Below are 26,006 nucleotides of genomic sequence, written 5' to 3'. Positions count from 1 at the left end.
GAAGAGGGGAGGTAAACACAGAGGCGGCCCCGGCGCGGGAGGCGCCGTCCGGCGGTGTGACAGTCGCCCGCCGGTGTTGCATCAGTCTGCGCCCCGCTATCGGGGGTGGGGGGGGTGTCGGGAGGGCGCGGCGGTGCCGGTAGCTCCGCCGTGTCCGCGGCGTTCGGAGCGGGCCGTGGCAGCGGCAGCGCTCACGTCCCGTGCCCCTTCCCACACACACCGCGCCCCCCCCCCCCCCCGCCGCGGGTCCCACCTTTGTCCGCGCGCGCCCCCCCGCCCCGCGCGCCTGGGCCACGTGACGTGTCCGCGGCGCGGCGCCGGCTGCGGCAACTGACGTCGCCTCCCACCTCCGCAGGCGCGGCGAGCCCCGCCGCCAAGGACAAAAGAGCGGCAGCGGCAGGATGAGCAGCGCCGAGGTGGGCAAGTTCAACATTTCAGAAAGATGATGATGATTCTGATTTGTTGATAGCCCCACCAGCCCCGTCAACCCCACCTGCTTTAAGAAGCAGGAAAGTAAGGGATGACAGTGATGACGAGAATCTAGAAGTAGATAAAGGATGTGAATGTAGAAAAGAACGGGAATGTCCCGTCACCGCAGTTTCACATCGGACCCGACAGCGAGATATACAAGGCAAAGGACAAGGTACCCCTGGTAATAGGCGTAGAGGTAGAGGAATAATGCGTGGGCGAGGAAGAGGATTTGGAACACTTAATAATCCAGGGTCAGGATCAGGCAGATTAGGCATTAATCAATGTGCCTATTGTAAACAGGAGGGAGGGGCATTGGAAAAATGAATGCCCTCAGAGACTGAGACAGAATCCGCAATCTGGATACTCCTTCGGGGAATCCGAGGTGGCAAAAGCCATGGTTCTGGGAGAATATGGGAGTCAGAGCTGACTAGAATCGGAAAAGGGTGAACCACTAGTGAAAATAAGGCTGGGGGAAGAGGAGGTACAATTTTTAGTCGATACTGGTGCAACTTATTCTGTGTTAAATGACCTGTATGGGAAAATAGGGGATAAGACTACCACCGTAATAGGGGCCACAGGGAGAGAGGAGGTGCGGCCATTCATGCGACCCCTGGAATTACGGTTTGGGGGAAAGGAATTGATACATGAGTTTCTATACATGCCGGACTGTCCTGTTTCCCTAATGGGACGAGATTTATTATCAAAATTAAACGCTAAAATTATTTTTGAAAATGGGGAATTGATTATGCAGGTACCGGAATCACAATCCGGACAGATACTAGTGTTAAAGGACAGTCCAAAGGCCTGAATACCTAGAGAAGTAGAGGAAGCAGTGATTCCCACAGTTCGGGAAACAGAAATTCCGGGAAAATCAAAGGTGGCTCAGCCGGTAGTAGTGGAATTGAAAGAAGGAGCAAGACAGGTACGGATAAAACAATATCCCATAAAATTGGAGGCACGATATGGGATAGTGAAAACGATTGAGAAATTTTTTAAATTTGGAATTTTAGAAGAATGTGAATCAGAATATAATACACCAATTTTTCCAGTAAAGAAACCGAATGGTGAATACAGGTTAGTACAGGACTTAAGGGCAATAAATGAAATAACAAAGGATATCTATCCGGTAGTGGCTAATCCATATACATTGTTGACATCTGTAAAGGAGAAATATATATGGTTTACAGTAATCGATTTGAAAGATGCTTTCTTCTGCATTCCCCTTGACAAAAGCAGTAGGAAACTCTTTGCCTTTGAATGGGAAAACCCGCACAATGGACGTAAGACTCAGTTAACCTGGACGAGACTTCCACAAGGATTCAAGAACAGCCCGACGCTTTTTGGAAATCAGCTGGCGAAAGAATTGGAAGTCTGGGTAACTCAAGGGAAAATTCAGGTACCAAGAACACAATATCTCTTATTGCAATATGTAGATGATATATTCATTGCAACTGAACAAGAATCACTGTGCATACGAGTAACAATAGAGATCCTGAATCAATTGGGACTAAATGGGTATAAGGTTTCGAGGGAGAAAGCCCAGATTGCCTGCACTACTGTAATGTATTTGGGCTGTGAAATCTCCCAGGGACAACGGAGGTTGGGAATTGATTGTATAAAGGCAATTTGTGCTATTCCAGAGCCTCGGAATTTACATGAACTGAGAACATTCCTTGGAATGGCGGGTTGGTGCAGATTATGGATATCGGACTATGGACTGATAGCTAAACCTTTATATGAGGCACAGAAATCTCAGACCTTCGTTTGGGGAGGGTCCCAAAAGGAAGCTTTTAAAAAAGCTAAAAGAAGCGTTAATAAAAGCACCCGCCCTGGGATTACCGGATTTAACCAAGGACTTCCAGCTGTTTGTGCACGAGAGACAAAGATTGGCATTGGGAGTCCTGACGCAGAGACTGGGAAGCTGGAAGCGACCAGTGGGATACTTCTCCAAACAGCTGGATCCGGTAAGTGCTGGATGGCCATCGTGCCTACGAGCAGTAGCAGCAACAGTGACATTAATACAAGAAGCAAGGAAATTGACCTTAGGAAAACATATTGATGTATATGTGCCACACATGGTAATGACTGGTTTAGAACAAAAAGGGGGGTACTGGCTATCCCCAAGTCGGATGATGAAATACCGGGCAGTATTAACTGAACAAGATGATGTGACTCTAAAGACGACTAACTTGTTGAATCCAGCAGCTTTTCTAGGTACAAACACAGAGGACGGCATATTAGAACACGATTGTGTGGAGATGATTGAATATACATATGCGACGAGGGCCGATTTGAAGGATGCCCCACTTGAGCAACCTGATCAGGAACTTTTTACTGATGGAAGCAGTTTTATGGAAGGTGGGGTCCGTTATGCTGGGTATGCAGTAACTACACAAAACGCCCTAATAGAAGCAAAAGCTTTGCCCCCAGGGACTTCAGCACAACGGGCAGAGATAATAGCTCTCACCAGAGCTTTAGAACTGAGCAAAGGAAAGCGGGTAAATATATGGACCGATTCGAAATATGCATTCGGTGTGGTCCATATACATGGAGCTCTATGGAAGGAACGAGGGCTCCTGTCCTCACAAGGGACAAATATAAAATACCAAAGGGAAGTTCTGAATTTAATAACTGCTGTGCAATTACCAGAACAGGTGGCTATCATGCACTGTAAAGCGCATCAAGGAGGAAATTCTAAGATAGCCAAAGGAAATACATTTGCGGATCGGATGGCTAGACGAGTTGCACGACAGGTACAGACAGTTATGGCTCTGATACCAACGAAGGTAAGCCCATTACAGAATTATATGAACCAAAAACCAAGATATTCAGAAGAAGATGTTAAATTGGCTGAGTTAGTAAAGGCTCGATTGAACCCGGAAGGATGGTACGTAACCGCTACTGGACAAGTGGTGGTACCACCTGCCATCATGCGGACAATTTTACAAACCGAACATAAAAAATGTCATTGGGGGGCAGAGGCATTGGTAACATATTTAAAACGAGGAATAATCTCTACACAGATGTTAACAATGGCAAAATCCATAGGATCTAAATGTGAAATTTGTTTGAAAAATAATCCAGTAGTCAAGAGGAAAGTAGAAATGGGACATATCAGAGTAGGTATGGAGCCGGGTGACTATTGGCAAATTGATTTTGTGGAATTACCCAAGACACAGGGATACCGATACTTGTTAGTAGGGGTTGACACTTTTTCTGGATGGCCAGAAGCCTCTCCCTGTCGCACCAATCACGCTAAGGAAACAGTGAAATGGTTGTTGAAAGAGATCATCCCTAGATTCGGAGTCCTGTTGGGTATATCATCAGATAGAGGACCGCATTTTACAGCAACTATAGTTCAGGAAGTCAGTAAACTGTTAGGAATATCCTGGAATCTTCATACCCCATGGAGGCCACAGTCCAGTGGGCAGGTGGAAAAGATGAATCAAACAATTAAACACATCTTGGTGTCTCAGGTGGACAGGGAAATATAATATAGCAGGAAATATGAACCTGTTGTCATTAAACAGAGTCAGTCTAGATACTGTTAAAAATGTTCCTTGGTGGAATTGCACCAGGATAATAGATTGCGATACTGATCCAGAAAAGATTGCAATGCCCCCAATTAGAATTGCTTTAAAAGCAGGATGTGCATGCTGAGGATTTAAAGTTGGACAAAAAACGATACAAGCCCCGGCTGATGGAATAAACTGCAGATATTTGATGATACATAGCATGGGACATCTTGTTTGGGCACTCAGTGATGGTACCTGGACCACCCACCTTCCAATAACAGGGCCAGTGCGGGAAATTACCTTGGGACTCCCCACTTTGTGTCCAATTTGGAAGCGTTCCCCATTCAGGGGCAAACTAGAAACTTTGCAGATTCGAACCAAAAGAAGTATTGACGATGATATAGACAATATAGATGACACTTGGCAAGAGCCTGAGACAGGAGTGAAAGTAGGATGGGCACTTGAATCCCTTTTTGCTCAAATAGCTGCATATCGCAATAGGGAAGCGATTTATAATTTAATTGGACAAACTGAGAGATTGGCCAAGGTGACTAAAAAAGGCTTTAGGGATCTAAATTTGCAATTACAGGCAACAACCAAAATGACTCTGCAAAACAGAATGGCATTAGACACATTGCTGTTAAAGGAACATGGTGTTTGTGGATATCTCAAAGATAGAATCGATCACTGCTGTGTACATATACCAAACGTAACTGCAGATATAGAATATGACATTGCTCAATTAGGGAAAATTGAAAAGGAAGCTGAAAAGGAAAAAGAAGAAATAAGTCAAAATTGGGTAGGAGCATTATTTGATGGATTGGGAATCCACCTTACTGGGTGGATTCATTCCCTCATAGAGACAGTGTTTACTCTATTGCTTGTGTTCCTTGCAATCTATTTGGTATATTTTTGTATTCGAAGAGAAATAACCCGGAATACCAGTTGGACACATAAAATCATTGGAGCAGTGACTCGAGAATATCCACGACACCCAATAACTCCTCCTCTTACCTATCAGGAAACTACTACATGAGTGAAAATACTTGCAAAAGATGAAGTATTTTCAAAGGGGGGAAATGTTAGATATATATAGAGTAATTAGACTTGTGAGTTGCTTTAGAGTAATTAGACTTGTGAGTTGCTTTAGAGTAATTAGACTTGTGAGTTGCTTGATTTATGTTCTGTTAAGCCTGTTGCTAACAGTCCAGAGAAGTTTGGTAACTAGGATGTGGAGATAAATATATGAGACTATCCAAGCGAAGCAGTACTCCCCAGGTTACTTCAAAGCAGAACCTTTAAGATAAGAAACGAAGATGCATACCAGTACCAGTCAGAAAGAGATAAGAAGAATGCTGGTGAAAGCATCATCGTTGGAACCTATCCAGGACTCAAAAGGTGAAAAGTACACAGCGAGGAAGACGTCTTACTTCATCTGAGGAAGACTACTTACTTCATCTTGAGACCCCTGCCCACGACCACCAGGAGGCACTGCGCAAGCGCAGAACATATGGAAATGACTTTTGTACTCATTATAATACGAAGCGGGGATAGGTCATGAATATGTATCAGCATAGTGGGAAAGGTGATGCATATGTAATACTTTACAGGATAAATTGTGAGCACGTTGTAACGGTCTTCGGAACCAGATTTGGGTGGGTACCCCTGGTTCCCGGGGCCTCGGAATAAAGCACCACATATAACCTCCTTAGAGTGGTTCTCTCTCTTAGAGTGTTCTTCTCTCGGCTAACAGTATCCTGATGAAGCTTGCCAATGATACCGAGTGGGGAAGTGGACACTTTGGAAGGGAGAGCCACCCTGCAGGATGACCTGCATAGGCCAGAAGAGTGGGCTAACATGCACCTGATGAAGTTCAACAAGGACAAGTCTAAGGACTTGCACCTGGGAAAACATAATCCAAGAGTGCAGCAAGCTGTCACGGAACCAGTAAATTGAGGGTGAACGAAATTTACTGTTTAAATTCACAAGGAACCCACAATGTGGCAACCCACAAACCATGGTCTGCACGACTCTGTGATCGGAGCTCACTGAATTGCAAATGAAGTTTTCGCATAAACGAGGCAAAACAGAAACAGTGTATTTGTGGAGAGTCTCTCTGGCGGGGGTAGATCAGATGTTGTTTACTGATGAAGAACCAAGTGGGTTTCAGGGTCCATGAGTGGTTTTGAGCAATGGACCAGTGGGCGACTGCTTGATAACCTCACAAATGTCTTACTGGGCTGGGGGTGTAGACCTGTCATGGTTTAGACCCAGCCGGTAACTAAGTACCACACAGCCGCTTGCTCATCCCTCCTTTCCCACCTCCCCGGGCGGCATGGGGAGGAGAATCAAAGGAATGTAAAACCTGCAGGTTGAGATAAGAACAGATTAATAACTGAAGTACAATATACCACTAATGATAATAATAATGATAAGGGAAATAACAAGGGAAGAAAATATAAAACCAAAAGGGGAAAAGGAAAAAAACAACAATAAACACAAGTGATGCCCAATACAATTGCTCAGCACCCGCCAACTGATACCCAGCCCGACCTGAGCAGCGATCTGGGCCTTCCAGGTAACTCCCCCCAGTTTCTATACTGGGCATGATGTGTTGTGGTATGGAATGCCCTTGTGGCTACTTTGGGTCAGGTGCCCTGTCTCTGCTCCCTCCTGGCTTCCCGTGCCACTCCTCACTGGCAGAGCACGAGAGACTGAAAAGTCCTTGACCAGGGTAAGTGCTACTGAGCAACAACTAAAACATCAGTGTGTTATTGGCATTGTTCTCAGACTGAAGCCAAAACACAGCACTGCACCAGCTATTAGGAAGAAAATTAACTCTATCCCAGCAAAACGAGGACAAGACCCAAGGGAGAGAGGAGAGCCTGTCACTATTAAAGGACTGTCAGAGCTACCAGAGGGAGTGCAAAAGGCTGCTTGCATCCAAGCAATGTATGAGAGTGCTGCACTGAGTACCAATGGCCGCTCCAGTAGACCCCAGCCACCTCAGACCCCTCCTCAGAGGATTACCAGACACCCTGAAAATATTTGTTCAGTCTCTTTGGGAGAGAATTCAGGCAGCCATTAAGCACAATTGGCAAGCCCCTCAGAATACCCCCAAGCACGTTTTGACTTGGGCGGAGACATTACACAATATAGTCACCCATGGGTGCTAAATTGGAGGGTGGTGCGGACAGGAGCAGGAAGGTCTGGCAGGTTGGCCAGAAACCCCAGCCCAGCCCAGCCTGGCCACCCCACTGGGATCCCGAACTGTCCAGATCACTGGTCAACACACTGATCGCATCTGGAAAATGGTGGAATTGCTGGGAGGAACAGTGAGGAGTCCAGAAAGACAGGTGACCGCCCCACCCTAGCAACAGTACCTTTAACCCTTCTGCACCTTTTGGGGAGGACCTGAAGGGGTTAGAAAACTAGAAGTCGTGGTTTGGGCTCGGGCTGCCCACTCTGCATGGTGAATACCTGCCAATGGTCTGTTGATAAGGAGCCCCCCCTGTGGGGCCAAAGCTAGAAGTCTGGGATTTTTAATTGATACGGGGACCAAATTAGTGTTTTAAATAAACAGCAAGCAGAGAAGTTGGGAATTAAACTGACAAGGAAAGCTATAAATATAGTGGGGGTAACCGGTGTAGCAGAAAAATTACCCTTAGCTCGAAATCAATTCTGGCTACCTGGGGAGAAGAGGACAACAGCTGTGGAAGTGGCTCTAAGTCCTCACAAGGAAAATATATTAGAATTTGACATACTAACAGGCAAGCAATGGTATCTACCCAATGGCAGATTGTGGAGTTTTGGATGCAGAGAGGCGGAAGTTGCTCATGTGAGGCTTTTGCAGACTGCCCCTACACTACCATAATCTAGAACAACCTGCGTGTCTCAATATCTGCTGCCAATCACTGCCAAACGAGGCATCTCTGAAGTAATTAAAGATCTAGAGAAGAGACACATTATAAGTCATTCGCACTCCCCTTATAACTCTCCAGTCTGGCCAGTCCATAAGGCTGATGGCCAGTGGCGTTTAACAAATGAATACAGGAAACTGAATAGTAATACTCCTCCACTGACTGCTGCTGTTCCAAACATAACCTCTGTAGTGACAGCAATACAAGCTGCTGCACACCCCTGGATGGCCACTCTAGATGTTAAGGATATGTTTTTTATGGTTACCCTAAGGGAAGAAGACAAACCTCAGTTAAGGATATGTTTTTTATGGTTACCCTAAGGGAAGAAGACAAACCTCAGTTTGCTTTTACTTGGGAGGGGATGCAGTACACCTTTAACTAACTCCTGCTGTAGGCTTAAATCATAGATTTAAACTAACAATAGTGTGTGTGGCTTTAATCTAACAGTAAAATACAGCAAACTGTTCTAACTTGCTAACACAAAGAGAAAGGAATGTTCAGCTGATGGGGGAAGGAACATCACGGGACTGATAACAACTAAGGAGACAGTAAATAAGACCAAGGATGCCAGCCTTCAGGATAACAGAGTGGCGCGAGACTGGAACAGAACAGAAGCAAGGACATACCACTGCTAACTCAGCACTAGGACCTTGTGAGTGTGCACAAGCACTGAGGTCATTCTGCAAACACAGTGAGGAAGACTATCGGCGACCACCAGAGACCCCCACTCAGCAGGAAAGCGCATGTGTAATTAGGATGCAGATATTATAATTAGTTCCTGAAAAAAATCTCATGAATATGCAAATCATTTCCTGGAAAAGATGCATGAGTATGCTAAATATATATGTAGCCACTGCCAGCAAGTAACGGGTGCACTCACCTTTGAAAAACGGTTTGCATGTGCGCCCAGCGCTGCAATAAAGAATGCTGCTTTCTGAAACTCCGCATTGAGTCTCAGAGAGTTTCTCTGACCGACTTTTACAGTAACAATTTGGTGCCTGAACAGGGACCCTCTGCCGTGTTTCCCGTGGATCCGGGGAGTCTCTGGGACCTTCATGCTGGTGTCAGGGAATTTCCCTGAAAGGAACTACAGCTCCCTGGACCGACTTGGGACCTCAGTAAGACGCTGATGTTATTTCTTTAAAAGGCGTTCTTTCTGGTCCCTTTCCACATGAGATGCAGGGGACGCCCTGTGCAGTGCGTAAGGTTAGTTTGGTTGTTTGGACACTGGTATTTGGGTGGAGGTCAGGATCATGGGTACCACTGCCCCCATAGGGGGGATTTTGAAGAAATCCCCATTGGGTTGCATTTTGCAACAATGGAAACAAATTGGTGGATCCCCTGGGTGACAGTCACTCAGGAGACTTTGATAAAGTATTGTAATCAATGGTGGCCACTGTATAAGCTGGAGTCTGGGGCAAAGTGGCCTGTGAATGGTACAATTAATTATGATTTTGCAATTGACACTGTTTTGTCGAAGGGAGGCAAAGTGGAATGAGTTATGGTATGTCGATTTATTCTTTCATTTGTGGAATAATTCAGACTTGCAAAAGGGGTGTATGCATATATCTAAAGATCCTATGGTATTAGCACTGGAAAAGGATAATAAGAAACCACTCAAGAGATGATGCTCTGCGTGTAGTATTGGTAAGCAGTGTACTAGATATAGGCAGGAAAAAGAGGATGTGGAATTATTAGTTGGACCACAAATTAAAACAAGGAACAAGGGGGGGGGCAGATTTGAATTCAGATGGGGAAGAGAGCTCTAGCCCCATCGTGAGGTGAACAAGGAAAGGTGCTCCTCGAGGTATACAAGCTCCCTTATGCCAGGGAGTAGGGGTGGAGGGACCAGTGACTATCAAGGTGCCGTTTTCCGTGTCAAATTTATGAGCCTGGAAAGAGTTAGCTGGGCCCTATAGGGAAGATCCTAAGAAAGTATCTAAAGTGATGGAGATGATTATTAGAATGCAAGATCCAGACTGGAATGATTTACAAGTGATACTTCGGTAACATACAATGATAAAAGTATAGTGCTGGCAAAAGCAAAGGAGAAGGCAGAAAAGATCCATCCTCAGGGGGCCCGGGAGGGGTCAGTGGACGACCACTTTCCCTCCACAAACCCTAAATGGGATCCGAATGTTCTGGCTGAGCAGGATCTAGTAACCAAGTATCAGCAGATGGTTTTGGTTGGAATGAAAAATGTGATTCCTAAAACAAAGAATTAGGCAAAATTATATCAAGTAGAACAGGGGAAAGAGGAATCTCCGTCTGCCTTTTATGAAATTATGGCGACAGCTAGGAAGTATACTAATATGGACCCTGAAAAAGATGCAGCACAGTTATCTTATATTTTTACTGGTCAATCAAATCCAGTTATTAAATGCAAGCTGCAAAAATTGGGAAGGACAAATTCTCGGTCACTCAATTAACTGCTGGAAACAGCCTGGAGAGTGTATAATAACAGAGAAGTTGAAAGGAAGAAGGAAAAGAATAGGGGGAGAAAAAAAAAGAAAACTGTTGGCTGTTGCTCTCACCCAGGAAAGCAGGAAAGGGGGGAGCTGCCCGGGAGGAAAGGGTCGGAAAGAAGGATTACATGGAAAGGTTTGTGAACAGACTCCACGGGTTCACTGAGAGAATGATCAGTGTGCAATTTGTAAACAGAGGGAGCACTGGAAGAGAGAATGCCCTCAGAGCCAAAATAAACACTGGAGATTTAGTGGAATGTCAGGGCAGACAAATCGATGACTTTAGATGAAGATTGAGGAGGAGCAGGGGAAGATTCAAAACCCTCCCCAACAGAGTCCCTGGTTACAGTTAGGTTGGGGAATGATAAGGTAAAATTTCTTGTAGAAACAGAAGCTACTTATTCTGCTATAAATACTTGTAAAGGGTAATTAATCAAGCAAACAGCTTCAGTCATTGGTGCCACAGGGTGGACAAGAACCCGGCCTGTCTTTCAATCTCTAAATTTTAAAACTGGCAAACGGATGTTGACCCATCAATTTCTTTCCATGCCCAAGTGCCCCATGTTGTTATTGGATAGAGATATACTGAGTAAATTACATGCATAAATTAGGTTTAAAGAAAGAAAAATTCAGATACATCTTCCTGATGAAAAGACTGTGGAGGCCCAAGTTTTTATGTTACAGAAACCAGCCACTGAGCCGGATATACCAGAGGAAGTGGGGAATGCAGTTACCCCACCAGTATGGGCTGCTGGAGCACCGGGACGATCACGAAATGCAGAAGCAGTAACTATTCATCTGAAACCAAACATTGGACCAGTAAGACAGAAACAATATCCCAGAAAACCAGAAGTAAGAAAAGGACTAGAGCCTCTAATAGGAAAAATTTATCAAGTACTTTTGGACAAAAATGGACAGTATTTGTACCTCATGTGCTAACAACCATCCTGGAACAGAAAAGCAGTCACTGGCTTTCCCCAAGCAGGCTGTAAAAATATCAGGCTGTGCTTTTGGAACAAGAGGACATAGAATTGAAAGTAACTAACCTTTTGAACCCAACAGTGATCGTGACAACTGATCCAGAAGCAGGAGAGCTGACTCACAACTGTTTATAAACTGCTGAGGAGGTGCATTCCAGTCATACCGACCTACAAGATACATCCCTGAAGGATGTGGACTACGAACTGTTTGTGGAGATAATAGAGGCTAAAGCCCTGACCCCCCAACACATCAGCACAGAAAGCCAAGCTGATTGTGCTACTGAGAGTTCCGGAATTGTCAGAAAGTCAAAATTTGCTTTTGGAATTGTTCATGCCCATGGGGTCATATGGAAAGAAAGGGGATTGTTAACCTCTGTCCTGGGTTCAGCTACAGCAGTCATTTTTCTCCTTCTTAGTAGCTAGTGCAGTGCTGTGTTTTTTAACTTTCAGCCTGGGAACAACGCTGATAACACTGATGTTTTTAGTTGTTGCTAAGTAATGTTTATTCCAACCAAGGACTTTCTCAGTCTCATGCTTTGCCAGGGAGGAGGGGAAGCCGGGAGGAAGCAGAGACAGGACACCTGACCCAAACTAGCCAAAGGGGTTTTCCATACCATGGCACGTCATGCCCAGCATATAAACCGGGGGGAGTTACCCGGAAGGCCCAGATCGCTGCTCGGGTCGGGCTGGGTATCGGTCAGCGGGTGGTGAGCGATTGTATCCTCTCCCCTTGTTATTTCACTAATCATTATTATCATTGGTGGTAGCAGTAGTGGTTTTGTATTATACCTTAGTTGCGGGACTGCTCTTATCTCGACCCGTGGGAGTTACATTCTTCTGATTCTCCTCCCCATCCCTCTCGGAGCGGGGGGAGGAAGGGGGGGAGCGAGCGAGCGGCTGTGTGGTTCTGAGTTACCGGCTGGGCTCAAACCACGACAGTATCGGTCAGCGGGTGGTGAGCAATTGTATCCTCTCCCCTTGTTATTTCCCTTATCATTATTATTATTGGTGGTAGTAGCAGTGGTTTTGTATGGTACCTTAGTTACTGGGCTGTTCTTATCTCAACCCGTGGGAGTTACATTCTTTCCATTCTCCTCCCCATCCCTCCGGGAGTGGGGGGAGGAAGAAGGGGGGGAGTGAGCGAGCAGCTGTGTGGTTCCGAGTTACTGGCTGGGCTTAAACCACGACAACGTCTCAGGGGTCCCCTATAAAATATAACTGTTAAAAGGAGTCCAGTTACCTTGGAAGGTAGCAATAATGCACTGCAAGGCATATCAATTTGATAACGCTCCAGTGAATATTGGTAATTTTGTTGCTGACAAAGCAGCCAAAGCAGCTGTGGGTGGGGACCTTTTATTAATATTACCTAGTTTATTAGGAGCCAAGAAGAATGATGAAGGATGGTGGGTTACTCCAAGCAGGCAAGTAATAATTGCCCAGCCTCCTAAAAATAGCTGAAGAAAATCACCAGGCAACTCATGGGGGAACAGAATCAATGACCGAGACTTTGAAGCTCCAAGTTCTGAGTATGCAAATGGCTGGAATTATAAAAGTGTTATAAAGAAGTGTGAACCTTGTTTACCATGCTAAGAGATCCCCACCTGGAACAACAAAGGCAATTGTCCAGGAGACTATTGGCAAGTGGACTTTACAGAATTGCCATGGCATAATGGGCTCAGGTATATATTGGTACTAATAGATACGTTTTCTGGTTGGCCAGAGGCTTTCCCTTGTCACACCAATATGGCTCGTGAAGTAGAGCTGCAAAACAGGATGACCCTCGATTTATGATTCGCCTCTCAAGGCAGTGTTTGTACAGTTATAAATACAAGTTGTTGCACATACATAGACCAGAGTGGCAGAATATCCACAGATCTAGCAGAAATCTGGAAGCAGACAAAGATCTTACATCAGGCCACTAGAGATGATACTTCCTAGGGATTTGAAGAATTATGGCATGGACTTACTTCTTCGCTACCAAATTGGATATGGTTAAAAAACTTGTTTGTGATCATTATAATAATAATTTGTGTTTGTATCTTAGCGTGTATCATGATTCTATAGTTGCTAGTGTCGTGGTTTGAGCCCAGCCGGTAACTCAGAACCACACAGCCGCTCACTCACTCCCCCCCTTCTTCCTCCCCCCGCTCCCAGAGGGATGGGGAGGAGAATCGAAAGAATGTAACTCCCACGGGTTGAGATAAGAGCAATCCCGCAACTAAGGTATAATACAAAACCACTACTGCTACCACCAATGATAATAATGATAAGGGAAATAACAAGTGGAGAGGATACAATTGCTCACCACCTGCCGACCGATACCCAGCCCGACCCGAGCAGCGATCTGGGCCTTCCGGGTAACTCCCCCCAGTTTATATACTGGGCATGACGTGCCATGGTATGGAAAACCCCTTTGGCTAGTTTGGGTCAGGTGTCCTGTCTCTGCTTCCTCCCGGCTTCCCCTCCTCCCTGGCAGAGCATGAGACTGAGAAAGTCCTTGGTCGGAGTAAACATTACTTAGCAACAACTAAAAACATCAGTGTTATCAGCGTTGTTCCCAGGCTGAAAGTTAAAAACCACAGCACTGCACCAGCTACTAAGAAGGAGAAAAATGACTGCTGTAGCTGAACCCAGGACACTAGTCACGATGGTGTATTAGAATCAAATATGGGTAAAGGGCATAGAATGAGACTTACTTATATATACATATATATCCTATAAGTCTCAAAGGGGGGAAGCGTAGGCTTAAATTACAGGTTTAAACTAACAATAGTGCATATGACTTTAACATAGTAAAATACAGCAAACTGTTCTAACTTGCTAACACATAGGGAGAAAGGAATGTTCAGCTGACGGGGGAAGGAAAATCATGGGATTGATAACAACTAAGGAGACAGTAAATAAGACCAAGGATGCCAGCCTTCAAGATAACAGAGACTGGAACAGAACAAAAGCAAGGACATACCACTGCTAACTCAGCACTAGGACCTTGTGAGCGTGCACAAGCACTGAGGTCATTCAGTAAACACAGTGAGAAAGACTATTGGTGACCACCAGAGACCCCCAGTCAGCAAGACAGTGCATGCTTAATTAGGATGCAAATATTATAATTAGTTCCTGGAAAAGCTGCAAAGATGCATGAGTATGCTAAATATATATGTAGCCACTGCCAGCAAGTAACGGGTGCACTCACCTTTGAAAAACTATTCACGTGTGTGCCCAGCGCTGCAATAAAGAATGCTGCTTTCTGAAACTCCACATTGAGTCTCAGAGAGTTTCTCTGACCGACTTTTGTGGTAACACTGCAAGGGTATAAACACTCCCCCACTGTTGCCCACAATGCCTTAAGTCAAGCTCCTCGATACTATGGAGATGCCAGCAGGTGTCCGCATATATCAATATATAGATAATATCCTAATTGGTGGAGACAATAAAGAACAGGTGGGGCAAGTGGCTGGAACCTATTGAATAAAAATCAGCCAAACATTCCACCCTCCAAATGCCTCAGACAAGAAGTTAAATTCTTAGGGGCTTGGTGGGTAGCAGAAACTGTTGTAGTACCTGATGATACCCTATCAAGCATCAAGGGACAAACCCCGGGCAATAAAACAGAATTACAACAGTTGCTAGGTGCATTAGATTATTGGAGAAAACATCTACTGGGGTTTTGGTAATTGCTTGCCCATTACACAATTAGCTTTGGAAAAATAAGTTATGGGACTGGACTCCACAACTTACGGAAGCCCTTAATACTCTGAAAGATTAACTCAAAGCCTATCAGAGACTAGGTCCACTGCACCTGCAGGATCTGTTAAGAGTGGAGTGGGGATTTGCCACCCATGCTTCATATTGTGGTGTGTTCCAAAAGGGACCACACAATGACCAGCTAGGCCTCTACTATTTTCTTCTATCTCATTTAAAGAAATCGAACAGCAGTATTCAGATTGAGAAAAGGGGGTCCTTTCCCTCACTAGAGCTGTTAAAGAAGCTGAGAAACTACACACTTCACAAGATGTTATAGTACGGGGTCCTTTTCCTCTTCTGAATCCAATCCTTAATGGATCGCCTTCTCCAGAGGGAGTAGCTCAAAAGGCCACAGTTCAGAAATGGGATGCTGTCCTGGGTTCAGCTGTAACAGTTATTTTTCTCCTTCTTAGTAGCTGGTGCAGTGCTGTGTTTTTGACTTTTAGCTTGGGAACAACGCTGATAACAAACTGATGTTTTCAGTTGTTGATAAATAATATTTACCCCGATCAAGGACTTTTGCAGTCTCATGGTCTGCCAGGGAGGAGGGGCACAAGAAGCCAGGAGGAAGCAGAGACAGGACACCTGACCCAAAGTAGCCAAAGGGGTATTCCATACCACAGCATATCATGCCCAGTATATAAACTGGGGGGAGTTACCCAGAAGGACCAGATCATTGCTTGGCTCGGGCTGGGTATCAGTTGGCGGGTGATGAGCAATTGTATTGGGCATCACTTGTGTTTATTGTTTTCCTTTCCCTTTTCAGTTTTATATTCTCTCCCCTTGTTATTTCCCTTACCATTATTATTAATGGTGGTAGCAGTAGTGGTTTTGTATTATACCTTAGTTATTGGACTGTTCTTATCTCAACCCGTGGGAGTTACATTCTTTTGATTCTCCTCCCCATGCCTCCGGGAGTTAGGGGGGGAAGAAGGGGGGGAGTGAGTGAGTGGCTGCGTGGTTCTCCACGGAGATTGAGAATAGAATAGTTCAGTTGGAAGGGATCTACAAACGATCATCTAGTCTAACTGCCCGACCTCTTCAGGGCTGACTAAAACTTAAGGAATGTTGTTAAGGGCATTGTCCAAATGCCTCTTAAACACGGACACGCCTGGGGCATCGACCACCTTTCTAGGAAGCCTGTTCCAGAGTTTCACCACCCTTTCAGTAAAGAAATGCTTGCTAATGTCCAGTCTAAATCCCCTGACAGAGCTTTGAAACATTCCTATGCATCCTATCACTGGATATCAGGGAGAAGACATCAGCATCTTCCCTTTATACTTCCCATCCTCAGGAAGCTGTAGAGAGTAATGAGGTCACCCCTCAGCCTCTTTATCTCCAAACTAGACAACCCCAGAGTCCTTAGCCACTCCTCAAAGGACAAGCCTTCCAGCACTCTGACCATGTCCTGGGTTCAGCTACAGCAGTCATTTTTTCTCCTTCTTAGTAGCTGGTACAGTGCTGTGTTTCTGACTTTCAGCCTGGGAACGACGCTGAGAACACCGATGTTTTCAGTTGTTGCTAAGTAATATTTACTCCGACCAAGGACTTTGTCAGTCTCATGCTTTGCCAGGGAGGAGGGGAAGCCGGGAGGAAGCAGAGACAGGACACCTGACCCAAACTGGCCAAAGGGGTATTCCATATCATGGCAGCTCTTGCCCAGTATATAAACTGGGGGGAGCTACCCGGAAAGCCCAGATTGCTGCTCGGGTCAGTCTGGGTATCAGTCGGCAGGTGGTGAGCAAATGTATCCTCTCCCCTTGTTATTTCCCTTATCATTATTATTATTGGTGGTAGCAGTAGCGGTTTTGCATTATATCTTAGTTACTGGACTGCTCTTATCTCAACCTGTGGGAGTTACATTCTTTTGATTCTCCTCCCCATCCCTCCGGGAGAGGGGAGAGGAGGAAGGGGGGGAGCGAGCGAGCAGCTGCGAGGTTCCGAGTTACCGGCTGGGCTTAAACCACAACAGTTCTTTGTGGCGCGCAACATGGGGCACGAGGGGTTGAGATAACAACAAATATGACCAGAGTGTGTCTAATCATATTTATGATAAGCATGCATTGTTTTGGATTAATAGTCACTTGTCACAATGTTGATTTATTGGCACTCACAGTTGTTGCGCTTGATCTCAGAGTTTCAGCATGTCGTACCTTACTTACAGCCACTATTTGCTATTATAGCATTTATCGGCTGTGGGGCCTGGGCTAAGGTTCTTGTTCCACTGTACTTCATGGTAATGACTTGTAATGCAATAGACTCTTTGATCATGAAACTGGTCTGGCTTGCGCTTCCGGTGTGGCCATCACCTCTATGCTTTGGGAGGTATATAATGAAATTTTTTTGCAATTGCATATCTTTTTTTTTCCTCGGGGGGTCAAGCTACGAAGGAGGCATTCCCTTACACCCCCGCTCCCCCACCAGCCTATTGACAGCAGCATTTGAGAGTTCTGAAGGTTTTGGATGGCCTTTGAATACCCTTGAGACCTGCCTGATGATTATGCTGGGGATCAGCATGTTGGCAAACATACGGAGTGTGTTTTACCCATGGCCATCCCACCCTGGGAACACCCTATTTCATCTGATCTCGAAAGTTAAGCAGTATCGGGTTCAAATCTGGTCTAGGGTTAGATGACGATATAGGAGGACCACCAAGAGATTTTCCCTGAGGCTGGACAGTCATGAGTGGTAGGGTGTGTGGGATAGTATGGGCAAGTATCTAGGCCAGTGGGCCCCTCCAGTGCTTTGGAACTTCACCCCTGAACAAGTGCAACATCCAGAAAAACTAGTAAAACACTTAAACGAGGTGTGCTGTCGTTCTGTTTATACCAGAGAGGGACAAATGATGGCAACGTGCTGAGGCTTGGCCTATGCCTACAGAGCCCTGCTCAACACTATCCAGCACCTTCAATGGGAAAAAAATGTCTCTGGATCTAATGTCAAAGCAACAGACAATGCAGCTACTCCAAGTCCAAGCACAGGAGCTACACCAACCACAGTGACAAACACTGCAACTAAACCAAATGGCCAACGTGCAACAATATCTGTTGCCCCTGTAAGGAAAAGCAAATGAGAGGCACAAAGAGCAACCCCTGCAGTGAAGAAAGATGAAGTCCCAATGCAATTACTACAGGGGACAGCATCTGAACAAGAGTTACTACTACGTGGGTCAGAGGAAGAAGAAGAAGAAGAAGAGGTCACTTCTCGACCCCGGACCTCGACCAAGGAAAAGATTTCACCTGTCTTCCAGGGGAGCACATTATCACCTGGTTGCTCCGATGCTGGGACAATGGGACCGACGGTCACGAACTAGAAGGTAGGGAAGCCAAGCAGCTGGGATCACTTGCTAGGGAAGGAGGAATTAACAAAGCGATTGCAAGAGAGAAGCGAGCCCTCAGCCTTTGGAGGTGGCTCCTGGCAGCTGTGAAGGAAAGGTTTCCCTACAAAGACGATATTACGAGTCGCTCAGCCAACTGGACCACGATAGAGAAAGGCATCCAGTCCCTGAGGGAATCAGCCATTATAGAGATGATCTATCATAGGCCGGATGCCAGGAACACATCCGTAGATCCAGATGAAGGCGAATGTATACGATCCATGTGGCGGAAACTTACACGGAGTGCACCATCATCATATGCCCAATCATCGGCATCAATGACCTGGAATGACGGAATATCACCAACAGTGGATGACCTGATTCGTCAACTCTGAGAATTCAAAGACAATCTCACCCCTTCCATCATTTCAGCTGTGGAAAAACTCTTGTCCCAGGAGTTCAAACAACTGAGAGACGATTTATCCTATCCATCCAGCTCCCCATGTGCACCAATCCATGTCTCAACTATTAACAGAAGGCGCCCTACTGCTCGAGAAAGAAAATATAGGAGGTACACGCCACGGGCCACCCTATGGTTTTACCTGCGGGATCATGGAGAAGACATGAGAAAGTGGGATGGAAAACCTACCTCAGTTCTGGAGCAACGGGTGCGTGAACTGAAGAGGAGAACAACGGTCAAGGATGATCCTCCCAGGAAAGCTGCTGCTCCAGTCTCTGGTGAGCAGTTTCCCAGATGGAGTGGAAGAGCTAATTTTACTCCAGCTCCTGTGATAAGGAATACTAATCCCTTTCTACAAGACATAAATGGACAATCTTATGATCACAATTAGAGGGGCCCTGCCTCCATCCAGGTGGAGGAGAGGGACAATCGGGTTTACTGGACTGTGTGGATCAGATGGCCTGGCACATCAGTCCCACAGAAGTATAAGGCTCTAGGAGATACCGGTGCACAGTGTACCCTGATGCCATCAAGGTATCAAGGGGTAGAACCCATTATATTTCTGGAGTGACAGGAGGATCCCGAGAGTTAACTGTACTGGAGGCTGAAATCAGCCTGACTAGGAGAAAGTGGCAAAAGCACCCCATTGTGAATGGTCCAAGGGCTCTATGCATCCTTGGCATAGACTATCTTAGGAGAGAGTACTTCAAAGACCCAAAAGGGTATAGATGGGCTTTTGGTATCGCTGCCTTGGAGACAGAGGAAATAAAGCAGCTGTCCACCTTGCCTGGTCTCTCAGAGGATCCTTCTGTTGTGGGGTTGCTGAAGGTCAAAGAACAAGTGCCAGTCATGACCACAACAGTGCACTAGTGGCAATATCGCACCAACCGAGACTCCATGATTCCCATCCATAAGGTGATCCGTAGACTGGAGAGCCAAGGAGTGATCAGCAGGACCCGCTCACCCTTTAATAGCCCCACAGGGCCAGTGCAAAAGTCTAGTGAAGGGTGGAGACTAACAGTAGACTATAGTGGCCTGAATGAAGTCACACCACCATTGAGTGCAGCCATACCGGACATGCTAGAACTTCAATATGAACTGGAATCAAAGGCAGCCAAGTGGGATGCCACAACTGATACTGCCAATGCGTTTTTCTCAATCCCCTTGGCAGCAGAATCATAGAATCATAGGATAGAAAGGGCTGGAAAGGACCTTAAGATCATCTACTTCCAACCCCTCTGCAATGGGCAGGGACAGGACACACTAAACCATGTCACCCAAGGCTCTGTCCAACCTGGCCTTGAACACCGCCAGGGATGGAGCATCCACAACCGCCCTGGGCAACCCATTCCAGTGCTTCAACACCCTCACTGTAAAGAACTTCTTCCTTATGTCTAATCTAAACTTCCCCTGTTTAAGTTTCAAGCCATTACCCCTTGTCCTACCACTACAGTCCCTAAGGAAGAGTCCCTCCCCAGCATCCTTATAGACCCCCTTCAGATACTGCCAGGCTGCTAGGAGGTGTCCACGCAGCATTCCCTTCTCCAGGCTGAACAGCACCAACTCTCTCAGCCTGTCTTCATATGGGAGGTGCTCCAGCCCTCTTATCATCCTCGTGGCCCTCCTCTGGACTCGCTCCAACAGCTCCATGTCCTTTTTATGTTGAGGACACCAGAACTGTACACAATACTCCAAGTGAGGTCTCACAAGAGCAGAGTAGAGGGGCAGGATCACTTCCTTTGACCTGCTGGTCACGCTGCTTTAGATGCAGCCCAGGATATGGTTGGCTTTCTGGGCTGTGAGTGCACACTGCTGGCTCATGTTCAGTTTCTCATCAACCAACACCCCCAAGTCCTTCTCTGCAGGGCTGCTCTGAATCTCTTCTCTGCCCAGCCTGTAGCTGTGCCTGGGATTGCCCTGGCCCAGGTGTAAGACCTTACACTTGGCTTGGTTAAACTTCATAATGTTGGCATCTGCCCACCTCTCAAGCGTGTCAAGGTCCCTCTGGATGCCATCCCTTCCCTCCAGCATACCAACCGAACCACACAGCTTGGTGTCGTCGGCAAACTTGCTGAGGGCACATCAATCCCACTGTCCATGTTCCTGACAAAGATGTTGAACAGGACCAGTCCCAACACCGATCCCTGAGGGACACCACTTGTTACAGGTTTCCAACTGGACATTGAGCCATTTACCACAACTCTTTGCATGCGGCCATTGAGCCAGTTCTTTATCTACCGAGTGGTCCATCTATCAAACTGATGTCTCTCCAGTTTAGAGACAAGGATGTCGTGTGGGACAGTGTCGAACGCTTTGCACAAGTCGAGGTAGATGACGTCAACTGCTCTGCCCCTGTCCATAAGTTCCATGGCTCCATCATAGAAGGCCACCAAATTGGTCAGGCAGGATTTGCCCTTAGTGAATCCATGTTGGCTGTCACCAACCACCTCGTTGTTTTTCATGTGCCTTAGCATGTTTTCCAGGAGAATATGCTCCAAGATTTTGCCAGGCACAGAGGTGAGGCTGACTGGTCTGTAGTTCCCTGGTGATTCCACCTTCCCCTTCTTGAAAATGGGGGTTATATTTACCTTTTCCAGTCGTCAGGAACTTCACCTGACTGCCATGACTTTTCAAATATGATGGACAGTGGCTTAGCAACTTCATTCGCCAGCCCCTTCAGGACCCGCGGACGGATTTCTTCAGGTCCCATGGACTTGTGCATGTTCAGGTTCTTAAGATGGTCTCAAATCTGATCCTGTCTTACAGTGGGCCTAAAGTCTTCATTTTCAGTCCCTGGATCTGCTTTCCAAGACTTTTGTGGTGTGGTCAGAGCATTTGCCAGTGAAGACTGAGGCAAAGAAGTCATTAAGAACCTCAGCCTTCTCCAAATCCATGGTAGCCAGTTCTCCTGATAGCTTCCGGAGAGGGCCCGCGTTGTCCCTAGTATGTCTTTTGTTTACTATGTATCTATAGAATCCTTTCCTGTTATCTTTCACATCCCTTGCCAAAATTAATTCTAGCTGGGCCTTAGCTTTCCTAACCTGGTCCCTAGCTTCTGGGACAATCATAGAATCATAGAATCATAGGATCGTAAGGTTTAGAAAGGACCTTAAGATCATCTAGTTCCAACCCCCCTGCCATGGGCAGGGACACCTTGCCCTAAACCACGTGGCTCAAGGCTCTGTCCAACATGGCCTTGAACACCGCCAGGGATGGAGCATCCACAACCTCCCTGGGCAACCCATTCCAGTGCTTCACCACCCTCACTGTAAAGAACTTCTTCCTTATGTCTAATCTAAACTTAGAATCATAGAATCATAGAATAGTAAGGGTTGGAAAGGACCTTAAGATCATCTAGTTCCAACCCCCCTGCCATGGACAGGGACACCTTGTCCTAAACCACGTGGTCCAAGGCTCTGTCCAAGCTGGCCTTGAACACCGCCAGGGATGGAGCATCCACAACCTCCCTGGGCAACCCATTCCAGTGCTTCACCACCCTCACTGTAAAGAACTTCTTCCTTATATCTAATCTAAACTTCCTCTGTTTAAGTTTGAACCCATTACCCCTTGTCCTACCACTACAGTCCCTAAGGAAGAGTCCCTCCCCAGCATCCTTGCAGACCCCCTTCAGATACTGGAAGGCTGCTATGAGGTCACCACGCAGCCTTCTCTTCTCCAGGCTGAACAGCCCCAACTTTCTCAGCCTGTCTTCATATGGGAGGTGCTCCAGCCCTCTTATCATCCTCGTGGCCCTCCTCTGGACTCGCTCCAACAGCTCCATGTCCTTTTTATGTTGAGGACACCAGAACTGTACGCAGTACTCCAAGTGGGGTCTCACAAGAGCAGAGTAGAGGGGCAGGATCACCTCCTTTGACCTGCTGGTCACGCTTCTTTTGATGCAGCCCAGGATGCGGTTGGCTTTCTGGGCTGCAAGTGCACACTGCCGGCTCATGTTAAGCTTCTCGTAAACCAACACCCCCAAGTCCTTCTCTGCAGGGCTGCTCTGAATCTCTTCTCTGCCCAGCCTGTAGCAGTGCCTGGGGTTGCCCCGACCCAGGTGTAGGACCTTGCACTTGGCTTGGTTAAACTTCATAAGGTTGGCATCTGCCCACCTCTCAAGCGTGTCAAGGTCCCTCTGGATGCCATCCCTTCCCTCCAGCGTATCAACCGAACCACACAGCTTGGTGTCGTCGGCAAACTTGCTGAGGGCGCACTCAATCCCACTGTCCATGTCGCCGACAAAGATGTTGAACAGGACCGGTCCCAACACCGATCCCTGAGGGACACCACTCGTTACAGGTTTCCAACTGGACATCGAGCCATTTACCACAACTCTTTGTGTGTGGCCATCGAGCCAGTTTTTTATCCACCGAGTGGTCCATCTATCAAATTGATGTCTCTCCAATTTAGAGACAAGGATGTCATGCGGGACAGTGTCGAATGCTTTGCACAAGTCGAGGTAGATGACATCAACTACTCTGCCGCTGTCCATCAGTTCCGTGGCTCCATCATAGAAGGCCACCAAATTGGTCAGGCAGGATTTGCCCTTAGTGAAGCCATGTTGGCTGTCACCAACCACCTCGTTGTTTTTCATGTGCCTTAGCATGTTTTCCAGGAGAAACTCTTCCAAGATTTTGCCAGGCACAGAGGTGAGGCTGACTGGTCTGTAGTTCCCCGGGTCTTCCACCTTCCCCTTCTTGAAAATGGGGGTTATATTACCCTTCTTCCAGTCATCGGGAACTTCACCTGACTGCCAGGATTTTTCAAATATGATGGACAGTGGCTTAGCAACTTCATTTGCCAGCTCCTTCAGGACCCGTGGATGGATTTCATCAGGTCCCATGGACTTGTGCACGTTCAGGTTCTTAAGATGGTCTCGAACCTGATCCTCTCCTACAGTGGGCCTAAGGTCTTCGTTCTCACAGTCCCTGCATTTGCTTACCAAGACTTGGGTTGTGTGGTCAGAGCATTTGCTGGTGAAGACTGAGGCAAAGAAGTCATTAAGAACCTCAGCCTTCTCCAAATCCAGGGTAGCCAGTTCTCCTGATAGCTTCTGGAGAGGGCCCACATTGTCCCTAGTCTGTCTTTTATTTGCTATGCATCTATAGAATCCTTTCCTGTTATCTTTTACATCCCTTGCCAAACTTAATTCTAGCTGGGCCTTAGCTTTCCTAACCTGGTCCCTAGCTTCTCGGGCAATGCTCCTGTATTCTTCCCAGGCCACCTGTCCTCGCTTCCACCTTCTATAAGCTTCTTTTTTCCCTCTAAGTTTCCTCAGCAGCTCCTTGTCCATCCATGGAGGTCTCCTGGCCCTCCTGCTGCACTTTCTTCTAGTCGGGATGCAACACTCCTGAGCATGTAGCAGGTGATCCTTGAATATCGACCAGCAGTCTTGGGCCCCCCTGCCCTCTAGGACTGTATCCCATGAAATCTTACTAAGGAGGTTCCTGAAGAGGCCAAAGTCTGCTTTCTTGAAGTCCAGGGCAGTGAGCTTGCTGCACGCTCTTCTCACCGTCCTGAGGATCTCAAACTCAACCATCTCGTGATCACTAGAGCCAAGGCTGCCCTGGAGCGTTACATTTCCAACCAGTCCCTCCCTGTTGGTGAGCACAAGGTCTATCATGGCACCTCTCCTCGTCGGCTCCTCTACTGCTTGAAAGAGGAAGTTGTCTTCCACACAATCGAGGAACCTCCTGGATCGCTTGTGCCGGGCCGTAACGTCCATCCAACAGATGTCAGGATGGTTGAAGTCCCCCATGAGGACCAGGGCCTGCGAGCGTGAGGCTGCTCCTATCTGTCTGTAGAGCGCTTCATCCACAGAGTCCTCTTGATCAGGCGGCCTGTAACAGATCCCCACCGTAATGTCCCCTGTTGCTGTTTTCCCTTTGATCCTGACCCACAAACACTCTGTTACCTCATCACCCATCCCCAGACAGAGTTCCATACTCTCTAGCCTATCACTGACATAGATAGCAACACCCCCTCCCCGTCTGCCTGGCCTGTCTTTTCTAAACAGCCTGTAACCTTCCATTCCAACACTCCAGTCATAGGAGCCATCCCACCATGTTTCTGTGACACCAATGACATCATATTCCCATAGCCTTGCACACATCTCTAATTCCTCTTGCTTGTTCCCCATACTACGGGCATTTGTATAGAGGCACCTTAGCCGAGCTCCAAATGAAGCCGACTCAATGGCTGGGGCAGCTGGAACATCTCTACATCGCTCCAAGCACTTAGTACAGGTGCTGGCAACTGACCAGGAATGTTGGGATGGATCAATGCTCCCCTCCCCCAACGCATCTAGTTTAAAGCTTTCCCGACCAGCCTGGCAAGCCTCCTACCAAAACAGCTCTTCCCCTTCTTTGTCAGACCAGCTCCACCAGCCTCCAGTAGATCTGGCTTCCCAAATGGAGCCCCATGTTCTAAACAGCCAAACCCCTGACTATGGCACCACCATTCTAACCATTTATTAACCTGCCAGACACGCCTAGCTTTTTTAAGGTCCTCCCCTTTGCCCTGGAGAATCGATGAAAAAACTATCTGAGCTCCAGAGCCCCTAACCACCTCTCCCAGGGCTCTGTAGTCCTTCTTAACGTTCTCCAGGCTACTGCTATCTATATCTCTAGCACCCACATGGACCACTAGAAGGGGGTAATAGTCAGCAGGACTTACTAGAGCAGGCAGCCTCTCAGCAACATCCCTGATCCGAGCCCCTGGCAGGCAACACACCTCCCTCAAGACTGGATCAGGCCGGCAGATGAGTGCCTCTGTGCCTTTCAAAGTAGAGTCCCCTACTACTATGACCCTCCTCTTTTTCCTGGAGGCACCAGTAGCGATCCTCTTTACTGGTGCATCAGCAGGGTGCTCATTAGGTGTGGTGGGTGCTTTCTCATTAGCCTCCTACAGAACCGCGAAGTGGTTCTGGGTGGGGACATCAGATTTAGGAGGAAGCCCCTTGTCGTTAATTGTCCTCTTCCTCCTTTTTTTGTTAGTTTTTCTCGTGACTAATTCCCAGCTTCCTGGGTTGCTGCCCTCCTTCTTTCCTATACGAGCAGTGCTGGACGTTTGCAGCCCCTGCGCAGTTTGGGCCTGGAGCAAGCAGCCCAGCTTCCTCTCAGCTTCCCTGGCATCT

At 47.0% G+C, this 26,006-nt stretch overlaps 2 protein-coding genes and 1 long non-coding RNA gene across 5 annotated transcripts in view; 1 reads left to right on the top strand and 2 right to left on the bottom strand.

Moving 5' to 3' along the window:
• The window catches only part of LOC115619081 (E3 ubiquitin-protein ligase KCMF1-like), a 118,057-nt gene that overhangs the window by 45,421 nt on the left and 46,630 nt on the right, over positions 1-26,006 (bottom strand). The gene's annotated exons all lie outside the window — the stretch shown is intronic.
• Positions 2,157-5,694, top strand: LOC115619080. The gene has a single exon (XM_030511109.1). The coding sequence runs from the start codon at positions 2,208-2,210 to the stop codon at positions 3,963-3,965; it is 1,758 nt and encodes a 585-aa protein (XP_030366969.1). The 5' UTR covers positions 2,157-2,207; the 3' UTR covers positions 3,966-5,694.
• Positions 16,228-26,006, bottom strand: part of LOC115619082 — a 12,113-nt gene continuing 2,334 nt past the window's right edge. Inside the window, exons 2-3 of the long non-coding RNA XR_003994913.1 lie at positions 23,613-23,617; positions 16,228-16,492 (exon numbers count right to left, since the gene is read on the bottom strand). This is a non-coding gene — a long non-coding RNA (uncharacterized LOC115619082). The remainder of the gene's footprint in view (positions 16,493-23,612; positions 23,618-26,006) is intronic.

This window comes from Strigops habroptila, chromosome W, assembly GCF_004027225.2.
Source record: "Strigops habroptila isolate Jane chromosome W, bStrHab1.2.pri, whole genome shotgun sequence".
Classification (NCBI taxonomy): Eukaryota; Metazoa; Chordata; class Aves; order Psittaciformes; family Psittacidae; genus Strigops; species Strigops habroptila.
Note: the sequence above shows the minus strand (reverse complement) of the source record. Positions and strands in the feature narration are given on the sequence as shown.

Coding starts and splice junctions, on each gene's coding strand:
- LOC115619080 (XM_030511109.1), top strand. CDS start 2,208: ATGAGGCACAGAAATCTCAGACCTTCGTTTGGGGAGGGTCCCAAAAGG.